The following is a 12,583-nucleotide window of genomic DNA, read 5'->3' on the forward strand; positions in this document are numbered from 1 at the left end:
ACAGCAATGGTGCATGCTGCTCAGATTCCTTGCTGGAGCAGACGAGAAATGAATGCTGGTGCTCAAGTGGCTTTCTCCCTTTTCCCTATTTATTTCACTTAGAACTTCAGCCCATGGGATGCTGCCCAGTTAAACAGCTCTGTGAACACATTTGCAGACAAACCCAAAGATGTGCTTTGTTAATGCCCTAGGTTTTTTTAAATATAATTTACTTATTCTTTTAAATTTCATTTTACATTCCAACCAGTTTTCCCTCTCCCAGCCCACCCCCAGTCCACTCCTCCTCACAGGTAAGGGTCTCACTATGTAACCCAAATGGCCTGGAATTCAATATATAGAAGTTGACTCCAATTCATGAGATCTATGTGCTTCTTCCTCCTGTGTGCTGGGATTAAAGATTTATGTTACCACACTGGGCTCCCTAATCCAATTAAGCTGACAATCCAATTGGTCATCAGAGTCAAAGCACGGGTAAAGATACCTAGGCAGTACATAACTTGCTAAGTCACTGACATAGGTGCCCTCCAAGCTTCTTGGGAATTTATCCAGATTTACTACATTTGGTTCCAAAATGTGATTTTTTTTTTTTCTTTTGCCTGTAGAAACCTGACTGGTCTTTTAACAAGCCATATACTTCTTGAGTGCAGTGTTTATAAAGGTCATCACCTTCCCTATATAACCTTTGAAGCCAAACATAAAATAATATCCACAGACACCCCTACTATCTTGCTTCTTTTTCTCCTCACTCATGGCAAGCTGGCTTTCATCTCTACTACAGCACTGAAGCCCATCTCTTAAATCACGAATACCCTTGATTACTGAACACAGTTTGGTCCTTCTCTTATTCAAACTCATCACTACTGATCCTGCTTTTGTTTTGACCCTGCTTCAGTTTCTTAGCATTCTTATTACTACAACGGCATGATCTAGTACAAACTAGCAGATTTTAAATTACAGACTTTCCTACCCCAACAAAACTACTCATATACTAATATAGTAAGAGCCCTGTTAATCAATTTCTCCCCTAACCACCTTAAAGAAAGTAAATGTGATGAGGACATAGGGAACAGGTATAGAGGGGTGGGGGAAGGCAGTGAGACTTTGTTTTGCTTTTGCTTAACTAAAATACAAACAGAAAACAAGGAGACAGCAGGAATGAGCTATAAAATCTTGCCAAATACTATTTAAAGGTATTAAATATTCTATAATTAAAGTCTCCCATCCCCATTTCAACATAGATTTTGTCATAATAAAATGTGTATTACATTTCTGTACTTAAACTACTTTAACCTCTTCAGTAATAAAACATACTAGCTTTTAACCATGACTAGAAATGTTATATGACATTGATTATAATATTAAAATCAGTCAATTTACTTCACTTTAAAAACAGACAAGATTCTTAGTAGACACATTGGCAGGCAGCATAATTTTAATGAAATCACGTTATGCAATAAATTTTGTTTCAGAATCACACAAAAATTGGCTTTTCTTTCCAACGAAATTTAAATTTGCATGTGAAACACAGAGTTCAGTATCGTTCATCAATATTGGACAATGAACTCTGAAAATGTCCTGTCCTTAATAGTTCAGAGCTTCTTGTCTGGCAAAGAACACAGGAAGAACAACACAAAAACTATATGAAAGTGTTGCTTCACTTCATAAATTTTTTTTTTGGCTCTTACTAATCAACAAAAATTTTAAAAACAAATTAATAAACGGAGGGAGACTAATGGAAAGGAGGGGGGGCTCTTCAGGGTCAGATAAAAACCTGGCACAAGAGAATCTCCCAGGAATCACCTAGCAATAGTGGATATGTAGCCTGAACTGGCCATCTCCTGTCACCAGGCAGACTTAAAGTGCAAGGAATGGGAAACCAATCCAGCCACATAACCTTCTACCTATATGCTAGAGTAAGGGTGGCTTAGAGATTGATAGAGTGGCCAACCAATGACTAAACTAGCCTAAAACCCATGCCAGGCGAGTAAGTCACCCCTGACACTGCCTAGAGAACCAGGACCCCTCAGGCTGGATGACCCAGAGGCTTACGACAGAACCAAACACAACTGGAGGAGGAAATTTTTCAATATAAAGATGCCTAACAAACTGGGTGGTGGTGGTGCACACCTTTAATCCCAGCACTTGGGAGGCAGAGGCAAGCATATCTCTGTGAGTTTGAGACCAGTCAGGTCTACAAGAACTAGTACCAGGGAAGGATCCAAAGTTACACAGGAAATTCCTGTCTCAAACCCCCCCCCACACACACACACACAAACGATGCCTAACAATATTCATCTCTACCCATAGATTAGTGCCTAGCCAATTGTCATCAGAGAGGCTTCAATTAGCAACTGATGAAAACAGATGCAGAGACCCACAGCTTAACCTGTAGAAGAGAGTGAAGGATTGTAGGAGCCAGAGAGGTCAAGGACACAAGAAAACCCACAGTATCAACTAACCTGGGCTCACAGGAGCTCACAGGGAGTCTGCATGCTACTGATCTAGGCCCTTTGCATATATGATACACTTGTGTAGCTTGGTCCCCATGAGGGACTCCTAACAGTGGGAATAGGGGTTATATCCAGCTTTTACTGGCTTTTGGGATCCTACCCATCATACTGGGTCACCTTGCCCAGCCTTTATACATGGGAAGGTGCTTAGTCTTAATGCAACTTGATATGCCATGTTTATTGATATTCATGGGAGATCTGCCCTTTTCCTGAACAGAAATAGAGGAGTGGATTGGAAGGTGGGTGGGGGTAGGGAGACTGGGAAGAGAGGAGGGAGGGGAAAGTGGCCGGACTAAAAATACATTTAAAAAAATCATGCTAATAATTCAGCAAGAACACCAACTGCAAATCCTTGACTATTTCCCTGAGTGTGCTCTCTACAGCTACAACTTGGTGCATAATTACCTTCACTGATGGGTGCTGTAACATAGTGACTATAATACCAATATTTAATAGGCAGAGACAGGAAGATACCATGAGTTTCAAGCCAGCCTAATCTAGACAAAACCTTACCTCAAAAAGACAAAATAAAACATCTTTGTTAACAGATGACTTTGAGGATTTCCTCCAGAAGAACACTGCTTAGTGACACAAATCAGCCAATACTGGCTTTGATAGTGCATGTCATTAGTAAAAATACCTATTTAAGTTTTTTCAAAGCAATCATAGTTAGCTACAGAGGTTTTGTTCCTGTTTGCTTTTTTAATTTAAGAGTAGGAGCTGGAGAGCACTCACACTTACCCAGCAAGTGTGAGAACAGAGATTGAATCCCCAGAACCCATGCTAAATAAATAAATAAAAGGCAGATATATGTAAACCCAGACATTGGGGCAACCTCAATAACTAGTTTACTCAATTCCACAAGCTACACACACACACACACACACACACACACACACACACACACACACACACACGCAAACATGCATACATCACATACACAAACATGCAAAAAAAACAAGAACAGAGATTTGATATAAACCATTCTGGTTTTATGATATGAATTTATATAAACAGTATCCAGATTAAACTGGTTCCCACTTTATAACTAAGGGAAGAAACTGAAAATTAAAACACAGGTGATAAAAATGGTAAACTATTAAATGAGGATCCCTGGGCCTCTACATATATAAATAGGCAAGAAGAGAAAATTCTTCCTTAGCATAGGAATCACACATTAGAAAAATCACTATTATGTACCCAGTATTATTTCTCAATTAAAAAATCAAATGCTAAAACTAGTAGGTAAAAGTGTGAGAAACAGGAGCTTCACATAGTCACTCTATCTTTGTAATTAGTTAAAAATTACAGAGGACTATTTACTTGACATTGGGAAAACCTGGCACACTACTTATTACTTAAGTAGTAAGATCTTCAGAAATGGAACAAACTAGTGGTGTATGTCTCCTAATACAATGTACTGAGAGCACAAATCACATCTGACAGTCCCTGCCAAGAATATAGGACCTGAGTATAATCATGAGGGAAATGTCAGACAGAGCTAAACTAAGAGTCTACAAAACAGAAGGCCTGTGCTCTAGACAAATGTCAATGTCATAAAAGCCAAACTGAGAGGCTGAGGATCTTTTCTAACAAAGACTAAATCTATCCTTTTGAAAACCAGAGGCACTGAGATTCCTTAGAGGGGGAGGGGTGCTTCAAAGGCCAGGAAGACAACTGGCAGCATGCAAACATTTGGTAACAAAGTGGTCCTATAACACAGTTAAACTTTATGATTTTGCCAGTTTTATTCTCCTTACAGAAGTGAACCTCCTTGGTGATTTATTTATTTGTCTGGTTTTGTAGTACTATGAATCTAACAGAAGGCATGGGTTCTACTACAGAGCAAATCCCCTTAGTCTTATGCTTGTAAAATACGTAGGGAACCATTGAGAATTAAAGAGTATGTCTAAATAATGTGTATGTACAGTGAGAGATAAACTTTCAACTGTTAAGAGTTGTTGAAATTCAAGGAAGTTCTGGGTATTTTTTTTTCTTTTTTTTGTATTCTGGTCACTTTTCTGTAAACTTGAAATTATTTTAAAATTTAAAGAGCTAAATGTGTCCACTGGAGCGTGTTCCCAATATTTGTTTTATGCTTGCAATTTAAATCTCAAAAATATTCTTAATGACCTTAGAGGCACTATCTACTAAGCTTGACTTCTAAGTTTAAAAATAAGCCAAGGTCACAATTCTTGACAAATCACCACAAAGGTTTGGCAATGCTGCCCACGTTTGAATACTGGCTATGTGGATCCCCCCTCCCCAACTAACTCTACAAAATTACCAACTCCTAAATTCTCCTTACCACAATTATTCTGGACATAAAACCTATCCATAAAATTGCCTTCCAAGTACTGCACAGATCCTTCAAGTCAGGTTATGGGGCTTAGAATTTCCCCCCAAAACATGGTTTTCACTTATTTACTGGCTCTCTGAAGGAAAGAGGATTTAAAAAAAAAAAAAAATCTCGTGGGAGAAGACGGACCAGGAACCCAAACGATGTGTTTTAATTTACAGGAAGCTGCAACGTTTTATGACACAAGACAGAGGCACAAAAAAAAAAAAAAAAAAAAAGTAAGCTCACAAGTTGTATTTCCTGAGAGAAAAATCCCAGTGGTGATTGGGAGGAAAGGCCCTAAAATAAAATAAAATCAATGGGTAGAAAAGTTGCAAGGCGTCTGGACAATTTCTAACACTAGCCGGACGATCTTGTTTCTGTAGCAACCTAAATTGTTAAGTTAGAAAATCTACAAGCTCCTTAAGTTACTGACTCGGACGTGGTCAGCTTCCAACCGCTGTTCCCTCACAGCACTGACAAAAATGGGTGTTTTTTTTTTTTTTTTTTTTTTTTTTTTTTTTTCTCTGATAGCCCTCAGAAAACAGGTGGTAAACTTCTCCACCACAGGGGTAAAAAAACAAAACATCGAAAACTTCCCTGGGTACGGGGCCATCAGCCTGCAGGTTCTCGAGTGCATCATCCCAGGCTGGGACGTCGCAGCCGCCCACGCAGCCCGGGCCCTGTAGCCAAGCGGCAGAGCGGACGTGGGCATCGGCGCCGCCCACCCCGGCCCTGCCCTTGACAGCGGGCATTCGGGGCAGCCGCGGGGGCGCCCGGGATGGAACGCTTCCCGAGAGGCTCGGCGGCGGCATCGGGCTCCCCGGGGACGCAGCTCCCCTCCGGGCTCGAGGACCCGGCAGCCCCAGAGCCCGGCGCGGGAGCCGGGGCCGTGGGAACCCGGGCCCGGGGAGGGCGACCCGGAAGAGGCCAAGGGCGGAGGCTGCAGAACTTTGACCTGAGCCTGACACCGCCTGTCCACAGGAACGGTGGGAGCCCGTGACCTTCACCTGACGCGGCCGCCACGCTGCGGCTCGGGGGTCACCTGCTCGGCCCTTCCTGCCGGGACTCACCGCCCGCCGGAGCTGCCCAGGCGCCGCTGCTCGGAACATTGTCTCTGTTCTAGTCAGCCCAGCTGTACCCTCAGCCTCAGCGACCCGGAGCGCGCGGGAGCCGCCGCCGCCGCCTCCACCACAGACCCGAACGCTCGCGAGACTCGAGAACGAGAGCGGACAGCCCAGGCCGGGAATGGGGGCTCGCGCTTCCCGCCGCTCATTGGGCGGTCACACAGCCAATGAGGAAAGCGAGAAGTTAGAGGCGGGACTTGGGAGTAGGGCTAAAGTACGGTGTGAGCAGGGCTGCCAGTTGCTGGTAGCCTCAGACCCACGCTGTCTGCACTAACTGGCCAGCTCTACGCAGCTTTTCATCCCTGAAGAATACCCTTCGCTCCACTCATTCCTTTCCTCGCTCATTTATTCACAGTATCAACTCTGCACCTGTATGGTGCCAAACAGAGTCTCGGGTGAGGAGTGAGCTGTCCTGCCCTGAGGACCTTACAGGACTCTCGGAAACCATGCCAAAAAAAAAAAAAAAAAAAAAAAAAAAAAAAAAAACTATTATAAATAAGCAAATAAATCGCTGCTACTAGCAGAGAAGGGTCTGTTGAGTTGGTGATATTTGAGCTGGATTGAAGATCCCAGCACAGGCTTGTGTGTGCTGCCTGCAGAAGGAGGCAGAATGCTGGAGGAGGTGAGCCTCACCAGCAGGCTAGGGCCAGGTTCGAGTGAGGCCCACCCTGATCTTCTCCCCTACTCTACCCTATCCTTGGGCACCCCAGCTCCCACCCCCTGGTATCAATGCCTGTGGCTGTTAAAATCTCACTCTTTGAATCAACCAATCTCTCTGCCTTCTAAACTTCTCAGATGTCCCTCAAAACTCATGCCACACCTCACAGGGGTGTATTTCACCTTTAAGAGCTGACTCGTGTAGTATTTTTTCACTGAGATCTTCCCCCATCCCCCGACCCCCACCCCTACAGTGAGTCTTCATCTTCTTGGCTTCCCTAGTTTTGTGAACCAGGTGAGACCCATCCTACACAGGACCACCCTTGTGGAGGACTGGGACTGTGCCCACCCTGCAAAGCCGTCCGTTTGAGGAATTATGGTCACTTTGTCCTTCCAACGCAACCCCCACCTGGGCTCAAATCTCCCACTGAAGAAAGAAGAGTACTTTAAATAAAACAAAAAGGTTTTTTTTAATTGAAAACAAAATTGAGACATGAGCTACCTCCTTCCTGCTTCCATGACAAGGCAAAACAGTAAAGAGAAGAGAATCTCCCCTCCCTCCCCTCTCCTCCCCTGCCCCTCCCCATGGGATGGCTCTGGCACATCCCAGGCTCCAGTGAGTCAGCAACAGCCGTGCCCAGCAGAGACACAATGCCCATGGGGCATGATGGTTCCGGGCAGAGCAAGGGCAGTGCCCAGGAAGACAGAGAAAATAGCTCATGTCTGTAACAAGTACCCAGACTCACCCTGAAGACTCGAGAAACTCAGGAGGGAGGGTACAGATAGATGTTTTTACATCTTCATGTATGTCAAGTACCAGAGGCATGTTTGTGAAAGAGTGATGACAATGTTCCCTATAAGTGTTTGAAACCTTTTCTTTCCCACTCTGTTATGAGATACTTTGGAGGCAGGAGGCATAGTGTTGTGTCCAAATTCTGGACCCCAAAATCACCAAAAAATCTGATCCGATGCAAAAGCAGAGTCTTTAATTAACAAGCCAACTGCAGTAACTGGGTTTCTCCATCTATCCGACACAGCGGGTGAAGCAAGAAAGACCCAGAGGGACCATGGGGCAGGGAATATACTGGGGAAGAGCAAGGGGGGGGGGCTGGGGTCCGCAACAGTCTCAGGACTGGTGCACTTCGGGACTTGGGCGACCTGACCTGTATTGATTGGCCAACTGCAGCTGAAGGTAGGTAGCTTTGGCCTATAGGCCCTCCCAGGGCAGTTGCTATACTTGCTCCGTATTCCGTTTTACCATAAAGCACATCCAGATCCTGCCAGATAACTTCTGATTGGCTCCTCGCCACAAGGCCGGGAGCTCAGCACATGTTGCTGAGTCAGGGGTCTACATCTTACTGGGTCTTTTCTGCAGCCTGTCATGGCTGCCAAAGCAGGGGACTGGGTGAGGGTCTGTTCCCTTCAGTAGTTTCCATTAGCTGGCTTATATATGGCACTTATATATGGCTGGTTGCTGTTTGTAGAATCAATTGTACAAAGAACAAAGGAAGGAAGAAAAAGGAGGGAGGAGAGGAAAGTTGCCTTCAGCCAGACCTTGAAGTCTGACTACTCATTTAGGCACAGCTCCTCCAGGATTCCCAGTGGAAATGAGCAGTTAGTGGGGCAATATGCTGCTCTGGCTGGGAACCACCCTTGACACTTATGGTTTCCTCCCTCTCGTAGCATCTCCACTGAGCTTGAGCTAACTGGGTGCCTCATATGTTGAGGACCAGAGTTCCTGGCCACCAGGCCTTTCTCAAGCCAGGGTTACTATACTGTGTTTAATGTCTCTTAGACCACTATTGGTCAAGATGGCGGCTTTCCTTCCTGACTATGGGCCCTGCACATAAGTGCCCAGAGTTTCCAGAAGACAGCTATAGCTCAATAGAACTTTTCAGGTCCAAAGGAAAGCCAGGACAACCAACGGGCCAACTGTGGAGCCTATTAGAACGCCAGAGTGTCTGCTGGCCTCCAGGCTCATTCAGTGCCTGTGGCACCCACCACCACACTTCTTCTCCAGCTCATGGCTTCCGTCCCTCAGCATCACATCACTACATAACCCTGCCATTGTGGCCACTAGCCTCTTGGCACTCTTCTTGGTTCTTTTTGGCCCTCTCCCCTCCCTTCCCCTCGTCTCTCTGCCTCTGTCTGTCTCTCTCTGAGTCTCTGTCTCTCTCTATGTCTCTCTGTCTCTGTCTCTCTCTCCATTGCCCCCACCTGCATGGCCTGATTCAGTCCAGTCCACTGGCCGTATTTAGTCTATTACTTTCTCTCCCTGCTCTGGACTCTTCCAGATGCCTCTGGCTGTATTATTCTCATACTTACAATAAAAACCTTCTTGTCAACCATACCTTGGAGCAGTCATGCCCTCACTTTATACAACTGGTGCCAAAATGGCAGGGTTATATAGGAATAAGACCCTGGGGGAGGGAAGCCCAGGAGCTGGAGAAGTTTAGTTGGGGAGGGGAAAGCTAAGAGACCCACAGGTACTGAGCTAGCCTAGAGGCCAACAGACACCCTCGTGTGATAATAGGCGCCACAGCTGGCCATAGGCCCTGACTTTCCTTTGGACACAGGATATTTTGTTGCTGTTTGTTTTCATTTGTTTGTTATTTTAGGACAGGGTTTCCTCTGTGTAGCTCTGGATGCCCTGGAACTCCCTCTGTAGACCACACTGGCCATGAACTCAGAGATCTGCCTGCCTCTGCCTCCTGAGTACTGGGATTAAAGGTGTGCACCACCACCAGGCAGGTTCAATAGGACTCTTGCTGAGTCATCTGGTAGACAATCCCTCTTTCAGAGGTAAAGACCTCTAATCCTCTAGGGCCCAGGATCATAATGCCATATAAACGTCTTTGATTCAAGCGGGCCCTCGCAGGTGGTTCTGCTTGTCTATTAAGATGGCAGCATCTGGATTTGGGAATCAGGGGTTCTTGACTCATTTTCTGGGCCGCTGCTGCAGTAAATTGTAACAAGCTTGGCTGGTTCCCTCCCATTTTCATTCTCATTCTGTTGGGGCCACCAGCCCACGGAATAGTGCTGTGCTCATTCAGGGTGGGCCTCTCTGGAAACTCCCTCACAGACCTGCCCTGAGGTCCATCTAGGTGATTCTAAACCCAGGCAGTAAGTGGGACCCGTGCTGTTATGCTTCCACTGCCACTCTCTCTGCCACTGTGATCATGGTCATGTGTGTCCGTAGTGCCAGCACAGGTGGGGAGTGACAAAGGTTGGCTGAGGGAGCTAGTCTAGGCATTGTTCTCCTGAGTACTTGGTTCCACTTCCAAGACGGATCCTGCCATATACTCATCTTCATGCCTCCATCCCAAACCTTCTTGTCCCTGGCTTTCCAGTACTGTGGCTTTGCCTCTCTACCCATGTAAAGTGGATGGCCAAATATACCTTTCTGACGCTCTAGCTCTTAACGTCTTCCTTCGCCACAAGGCTATAGTGCACCTGTTGTCTGTTTTCAGCCTGAACTCCCGTACTGAACAGATTCCCCATGAGCTGCAGAAGGGGTTGTAAGGGCTTCTCCTTATAGCCATAACATTACAGCAGTGGTCATGGGGATGAAGTTGCCAACTTTACAAGTTGTTCTACTTGCACTCATTCCTGACAAGTATTGGATTCCTGGTTATTGGGTATCCTCCGCCTATGCAATAAGCCAAATCAGACCAAATCAATAAATCTAGATTTAATAAACAGAGCAAAGCAAAGCAGAACTCTCCCAGGTGACTCTTGGGAAGGCAGGAGAGAGAGAACATGGCAGGTCTGGCAACCAGTCTTAAATACCCAGTAGACATGGTCTTGATAAGCTCTGAGGGAGGAGCTGACCCTTGGCAGCCTTTCTGAGGGGAGGGTGTCTGGAATGGGTGGAGTAAGACCAGAGTGGAGATTCCCAACAGTTCCACCCTAGAATGGATTGCTTCCACCTACCTGATACTATGATTTGATGGTCTTTATGGAGCCCAGCTCATGACTGTTAACACCTGACATTTGGTTGATTGATGTCCTATAATCAAGCCCAGAATCACACCAGAAGCTTTTTGTTGTTATTTGATGATGTATTTTGTTTTGTTTTGTTTTGTTTTTAAGTCATATAAATCTCTATTCCAGATGTCATGATTTGACACATGTCACAGGGGGTTGTGCGATGACACTCCACAGAGTTTGCCATGAAATCTGCACTGTCTTTTTAAAATCATGATGGAAGCATGAACGGCCAAATAGCAGGATTGTCTGTACCTAGATCCCCTGCTGAGAGCTGCTCACATCTGTCAACCTTTCCTGTCACCTGGTATGTGAGCTGGAGCAGTATTTTCAGGTGTAGAATAGACTGTATTTAGAGCCCAGAGAGGGTTTTCAGGCATGGGGCTCCTTCTTCACATTAGGAAGTACAAGATGCAATATTTGTCTTTTCTCTTGTATGGGAGAGCCTAGCATGCCCCTGTCTTTGGATCCCTAAGTATCTTATGGTGCAGCAAGTCCCTGAATCTTTAGAGCAGTGGTTCACAGCCTTTTGGTCACAACCCCTTTGGGTGTGGAATGGCCCTTTCATAGGAATCTCGTATTAGATATCTTGCATACCAGATCTTTACATTATGATTGATAACAGTAGCAAAATTAGTTATGAAGTAGCAGTGAAATAATTTTATGAGTGGGGTCACTACAGCATGAGGAACTGTATTAAAGGGGTCCAGCATTAGGAAGGTTGAGAACTGCTGCTTTAGAGGATTATACACTCTCTCTCATCCTCTCTCTCTGAAGTATATGTGCCAGATGAATACCTCTAGTGTGTATCCACTTTTTGTCCATCTGGCTACATTAGAATGACGTCATGGGTGTGGTAATTCAATGTTCTGCAGTGTGTCCAGATGGTCTAGATCTCTTCAGGCTGTTATTACAGATGCTAAGAGTTAGCATAGCCCTGGGGCAAAACTGTAAGTGTATAGTGTTGCTTATAGTACTTGGATGCATGCTGTTTTGGGTCTACTTTTCTCAAAGGGCTAGAACTCACTCACTAAATCAGTGACCATTAAAATTGAGTTGACACTATGTTCATCTACTCTAGAAAAGATACCAGAATAGGTGGGGTGACTGCTAGGCAACTACTACGTGAATGGGTTGGCGTACTCTACTGTCTACCATTATCCTCTGGGCTCAATCTGGTTTCTTCGGGGATAATACCAGTGCTCTATATATGAAACGGCCCTTAAAGGTTACGTTCTGATGTTTGTTTCACTGTGTATTGTCAAGGAGAACTTTTCATTTTATACATGGATCTTGATTGACTATTAATAATTCCTAATCTCCTGTAACATTTTTATAAAGCAGCCTAACTACCCCTCAAGCTATTTTTATTTGTAATTACAATCCCTTCCCCCATATTTCCAAAAATATGTAGCATGTTACATACCAGAAGCACAGAACTTCAATCCCACACTAGTATAACTTCTAGCAGGTGGACTGCCACCTCATGCTAAGGGCTGTCTGTCCCGGCTACCAACTGTGGTGGAGTCCTCAGTACCAGCGTGCCAAAGAGAAGTACATATGAAGCCCCATCTTGTATTGTTTGCTTTTTCTGACGTTCTTGACTCTGATTTTTCTAGAAAGCAGACTCTGAGAAAAGACTAAAGTTCAGTATCCCTTCATGATAAAGTTCCGGAAGAAACTGTGTATGCAAGGAACACAATCAACATAATAAAGATGGCAAACCTAGCTCCAACATTATTAAGCAGGGAAAATGGAAAGCATTTCCTTTAAAACAAGGAACAAGACACGAATGACTGCTCTATTGCTCTTATTCAATCTAGTGTTCAAAGTTTTGGATACATCACAAGACAAGAAAAAGAACTCTCAAAGGTGATAAACCTTTGGCAAAGTTGACTTATGAAAAACAGTAGTTTCCTCCTATATATCGTTAGAGAATTTTCAGAAAAAAAAATCCAATTCAC

At 44.7% G+C, this 12,583-nt stretch overlaps 1 protein-coding gene across 1 annotated transcript in view; it reads right to left on the bottom strand.

Annotated features, from left to right (window-relative positions):
• Positions 1-6,092, bottom strand: part of Etfa (electron transfer flavoprotein subunit alpha) — a 52,220-nt gene extending 46,128 nt beyond the window's left edge. The window contains exon 1 of the mRNA XM_051197511.1: positions 5,922-6,092. Within this exon, the coding sequence (XP_051053468.1) occupies positions 5,922-5,960 (39 nt within the window). The 5' untranslated portion in view covers positions 5,961-6,092. The remainder of the gene's footprint in view (positions 1-5,921) is intronic.
• Between the last annotated feature and the right edge of the window lie 6,491 nt (positions 6,093-12,583).

This window comes from Phodopus roborovskii, unplaced genomic scaffold (assembly GCF_943737965.1).
Source record: "Phodopus roborovskii unplaced genomic scaffold, PHOROB, whole genome shotgun sequence".
NCBI lineage: Eukaryota > Metazoa > Chordata > Mammalia > Rodentia > Cricetidae > Phodopus > Phodopus roborovskii.